At 37.0% G+C, this 4,767-nt stretch overlaps 2 protein-coding genes across 2 annotated transcripts in view; both read right to left on the reverse strand.

The window, feature by feature from the left end:
• Positions 1 to 82: 82 nt before the first annotated feature.
• On the reverse strand, positions 83 to 954 carry LOC111717337 (uncharacterized). Its single transcript, XM_023492835.1, has 3 exons — positions 712 to 954; positions 453 to 640; positions 83 to 249 (listed from the first exon to the last, which is right to left on the reverse strand). The coding sequence occupies exons 1-3, from the start codon at positions 891 to 893 to the stop codon at positions 119 to 121; spliced, it is 501 nt and encodes a 166-aa protein (XP_023348603.1). The 5' UTR covers positions 894 to 954; the 3' UTR covers positions 83 to 118.
• A 262-nt stretch (positions 955 to 1,216) lies between these two features.
• The window catches only part of LOC111717338 (uncharacterized), a 7,527-nt gene continuing 3,976 nt past the window's right edge, over positions 1,217 to 4,767 (reverse strand). Inside the window, exons 5-13 of the mRNA XM_023492836.1 lie at positions 4,399 to 4,542; positions 4,071 to 4,193; positions 3,222 to 3,993; positions 3,077 to 3,143; positions 2,733 to 2,996; positions 2,455 to 2,599; positions 2,002 to 2,331; positions 1,832 to 1,951; positions 1,217 to 1,741 (exon numbers count right to left, since the gene is read on the reverse strand). Coding sequence (XP_023348604.1) covers positions 1,217 to 1,741; positions 1,832 to 1,951; positions 2,002 to 2,331; positions 2,455 to 2,599; positions 2,733 to 2,996; positions 3,077 to 3,143; positions 3,222 to 3,993; positions 4,071 to 4,193; positions 4,399 to 4,542 — 2,490 coding nt within the window. The remainder of the gene's footprint in view (positions 1,742 to 1,831; positions 1,952 to 2,001; positions 2,332 to 2,454; positions 2,600 to 2,732; positions 2,997 to 3,076; positions 3,144 to 3,221; positions 3,994 to 4,070; positions 4,194 to 4,398; positions 4,543 to 4,767) is intronic.

The following is a 4,767-nucleotide window of genomic DNA, read 5'->3' on the forward strand; positions in this document are numbered from 1 at the left end:
AAAGAAAAAAATTAAATTCAAATAATTAAAAAAAAGTTTTTATATCAGCAGAGCTAGATACAAAACACTAAGAAGTCTATTCTCAACAGAAATAAATTTATCCCAACTGTAACTGTTGCTAGAAATTATAACAAAATGTGTAATTACTCACCGTTTTACATGGAGATTGTAATGTTGGTCTGTCCCAGTCAAACAAAGCAGTCACATCCTCAAGGCACATTTTTATTTTCTCACTCGGTCGCTTGTGTCCTTACATTAGCATAAAATTAATTAAAAATGAGTATTGGGTATGTATTTTGTTAAAAAAAAATTTAAAACAATTTTTGACCCCATTATTTTAGTAATATTAGCACGGAGCACTACTTCAGTTATTTTATTACGGAGAACTTATTTTTCTATTTTAGTAAACATTCAGCGATGATTTTTCATTTGGGATAATTTTGGACATATACCTTCAGACTTCATATAAGTAGAAAAGTAAGTTTTATTCCGGGTGGATTCTTTAATCGCATTCTCCACTACGATACGTAATCTCTCTTCTAGAGCTGATTCTAGGTTCTCCCAATTCTCCGTGTTCAACTCAACAAAACTTCCAGATATCTGCTCCGGGGTAGGATAGAAGTCAGTAGAACTAAAAAACCTAAAAAACAAAATATAATTTTTTCTTTTCTTTCTTCTGGCTGGCCGACAAATATCAAGCATGAATCTCACCTGAACCCGAAGTGAGGAAGGTTTCTATGATCTAAGTTGAGACGGTTTACTCCGACCAAGAGAATCCGGAGACAGGTTTGTTTTATCAGATTGAGCCTAATCTCCTGGTCCTCCTCCTGAACTAGATCTCCTTGAACCGGTAGAACCTGGTCCAGGTCAAACAGAAACAGCACCTGATCCATTCTGTAGACCTTGCAAGATAGTCTAAGCTAACCAAACATTCTGAAATAATGCATAACTTTATTCGAGGCATAAGAAACAATTTACTTCCAATAAATTCTTTACAAAAACTGAAATCTTAAAAATTTGCAAACAAAACCAAAAAACAACAACGATATTTCGAGAAACAAAAATTTAATAGAAAATAAATTTAGATAATATTTTTTTTAAGTAAACCTAACAACTGACTGTTTTCATTTACATACGAGAGATAAAATTTCCGAACAATGCTTTACATTTTCACGAGCCTTCTTAAAGGATAATTTTCATAACATAAAATATCTCTTTAATTATTTTTCCGACAATAATGAATCACATAGGAAAGAAGGATTTGATCTATGCTGCTCTCATCACGAACTCCGTTAGTTTCTCCGATGATCATGGCCCAGGACCGTGTAGATTGTGCATTTAAAGTTTTCTTTCCTACCCTCTTTAGACCTTTAACCTCCTTGCTATTAACCCCTGGAGTACCAAGTAGAATCTGACAAAGGATCAATGATTTGGAACCAGTCGCATAGTCGACACTTACCTCCGGCATTTCAGAAAAGTAAATACCGAATCCGTATGCAGCACGTTTCACTGATTCAAGCTTGAAGTTGTTCCTCAATATTGGATCGATATTACTTTCATTGGTTCCATGAAACCCAAACACAGGATCAGATGGGATTCCTAACAAACGGAAATAGTTTTGTTTCTGCTTGAATCTTGCCTCCAGGTCTGGGTTCTGCACCATTGTTACACTACTTACAGCGTAAGAATTGTGTCCGAACAAACGATGAAAGATGCCAGATGCGATGTTAAAATGAACATCCTGCGGATTACTCATATCAGAAGTCCGTTTTGGAAAAATCTGAGTAGTCTTGAATTGTAAGGAGATGGGAAAGTTAATGTTTAATCCAACCTGAGAACCTTTATCCTCTCCACTGCTCTCACAGAATATTTCATCCACTTTGGTCTCAAACCTTGCCTCTAGTTCCTCAAGTCCGTTGAAAGGTTGGACCAATACTTGAGCTATTTGCTCCTGAACCCACTTAACTTTATGAGAGGAAAAAGATTCTCTAGCTCTGAAACCTTCTCCTTGGTGAACTTTTCAACCATTGGAATCTCTAGTTGCTCTGCGTCTAAATTAACGCTGAGCTCCTCTTCTTGTGCTACTCCTGTCCGCAAACTAACTCCAGGTTCAGTTAAGGGACCTGGACTGCTACTAGGTGACTGTTTATCCCTAGGATCGGCAGCCCTAGCCTTATCTAAACAATCTTCAACATTGTTCTTCTGTGGAGACACTGCATTATACAGTTGTATCCAGTCTGGAGGAGGTTCAGGATTGTCACACAATTCAAGAATCAGGTTTTCTACGTTTTCCGCGTCATCTCTCTGAGCTCTGATCAATCTATTATTCAACTTAATTAAAACATATTTAAAAATTAGTAAAAAATAGAACTGGATCTCTAGAGAACTTTAAAAATACTGCTGATTGTTCCTAAGGTAAAGGTATTGCGGATCAATGCCAGGAAACATTTCAACAAGGGTTGCTGTGGTTTCCATTATCCGTGCTGAGTTTGTATCTTCATATTTAGATGACGGACCCTGAACAGGTTCTCCAGCATTGACTTGATGCTCATATCCATCCTGACGGAGATCTCCAAGCTTAATTCTTCCTGAACTAACACTGGGTTCAACATCTTCATCCTCAGTCCGTTCTCTTTTTCGTCCCTTTACTCCTCGTCCATCAATGCTTTTCCCTTTCTCCATGGAGATTGTAATGTTGGTCTGTCCCAGTCAAACAAAGCAGTCGGGTGCACCTTGTAAGATTTAAGGTAGGATTCATTACCGAGGATATTTTCTCTGATGTATTCTCTTCTTGAGTTAAACTCCTCCTGCTCTCCTCCGACTGTTGAGCTAGGTTCCGAACAAAAGCACCCCGGGACAGTTTTCTGTTTAGCTCCACAGGACGAGAATTCAACCCAACTCCAGAGGATTTACTACTATGACTCGCAGAACTACCGGTTGATAACTCGGAAAAACGTTTCTTCAGCTCAGTCTTCCCCCTGGAGTCAGAACTGAACCTGAGAGAAAGTTACAATTTACCTAGCACGATTAGATTTGATTAATTAATAAATTATGTTTAAAAAAGTATTGAACGAACCTCTCTGAGTTTACTTCAGATATTCCACTATCTTTCTTCGTCAAGCTGGAGGAAACAAGAACAGGATCTAAAAAGATGTTTTTAAGTTTATGTATTTTCAATAAAAAATGTAAAAAAATTTATAAAATGAAAAAAATGTGATTACCTTTTGCAACATAGCTCTCACGCACCTTCTGCATGAGTGAGAAGGTTTCGTTATGTCTCCGTCTAACATTCTGCTCTTTTATTCGTCGGATCAAACCAGAACACGCAGAATTAGGTATTCTCCATTTTTCTATAGCATTAGCATCCCAGAACCGACCCTGTCTAATCTCTGATGGTACTGGAGAAGGTTCAGGAACATCGGAGATATTCTCTAGGATGTCCTTACAACTGTCAGGCAGCAGGATGGGTTCAAGTTTATATTTTCTCATTCTAAGAACACAACTCAAGAAATTAGAATCACTTTTCTCAAGGAGCTGCAGAACTCCGCTAGTCTCGTCCTCACAAATTAAGATGAACATATTAGGATTATTTTCACAGTTGACTATTCCTGTCCGGTCAGTACGATGTAGATATCTTAAGATGGAGAGGGCCTCGGAACTTTCTCCCCAAACCTGAAAACTTGATTGAACCCTAAACTGGATATTAAGAACAGATCTTGGGAGATATCCTTGGCAGACTAGATTTTTAAGCTCATCAGCATCAGAACTATTTGTGTGAAAAGGAACAGAGTTTTCTCCACACCGAAGAGGGACGGAGGAAACAGAAGACTCCAATCCCTTGGCTTTAAACTCCTTGGAGTGAGATAGAAGTACGGAGGATACAGGGAGACTGCAGAGATTGTTAGTTGATGGAATCAAAATCCTAGTTTCTGATTCAGGGACTAAATCTCTTTCTGCCAAGGAGAGAATGGGTATAACGGATCCTCCGAGCTCCTAAATTGATGATAAATTTTACTTCTTTTCAATTAATTTAGATTTTCTTTATTAAACGTCCACTGAATTTAGTTTACCTTGAATACTTTAATAATGTTTCCCCTGACCTCCTGATCTACTGGAGCAGGATTGTGAAACTCGGATGTATCCACAACATTTAGAGTTATGCTCAACTCACCACAGAAAAAAGACCGAACTTTCTGCAAATATGGAAATTATTTTTTATAAAAAGATTATAGAAAGTTTATTTTCTCTCTTGTTAGAATCACAGTTTAAATAATTGACCAATCGAGACTTGATGTGTTTTATATATTTTAACTATATTCGACAGACACATTTCAAGTTTCTTAGAGCTAAAAAGTTAAAAAATTTAAAAAAAAATTTCAAAGTAAAACCTTGACTTGCCTTTGAGAACAGTTGTGAAACTTTGTTCCTATGTGAGATATGATTAATGGAGGAAGGAAGGAACAGTTTCATTTCCTCCAGGTTCCTGGGAATCTTACTGAACAGGAACACAGTGTTCCTTTGCTTAACCTTTTCCTTCCCAGCCTTAAAGCAAGAAATTACGTCAACTAATTCGTTAGACGGCTGAAACACATTCGTAAAACTGCTGAAAAAACCTCTATAAAATTTTACTTTCATTGTAAACTGAGGACACTATGGATCAGTTTTTTTATTTGAACTCAATCGATCGACATTTAAAACAATTTTTGTGAAGAAGTTATAAAAATACTACACTTGTTATTACTCGTCATCTTAACCCTTTTAGATTTT

Source organism: Eurytemora carolleeae, unplaced genomic scaffold, assembly GCF_000591075.1.
Source record: "Eurytemora carolleeae unplaced genomic scaffold, Eaff_2.0 scaffold2524, whole genome shotgun sequence".
Classification (NCBI taxonomy): Eukaryota; Metazoa; Arthropoda; class Copepoda; order Calanoida; family Temoridae; genus Eurytemora; species Eurytemora carolleeae.

Bases quoted from the DNA above. Each gene is read 5' to 3' on its own strand.
- LOC111717337 (XM_023492835.1), bottom strand. From the start codon at position 893: ATGGATCAGGTGCTGTTTCTGTTTGACCTGGACCAGGTTCTACCGGTT. The intron at 641-711 runs GTGAGATTCATG...TTTGTTTTTTAG, and splicing joins CTTCCTCACTTCGGGTTCAG to GTTTTTTAGTTCTACTGACT. The intron at 250-452 runs GTATATGTCCAA...TGCTAATGTAAG, and splicing joins TACTTATATGAAGTCTGAAG to GACACAAGCGACCGAGTGAG.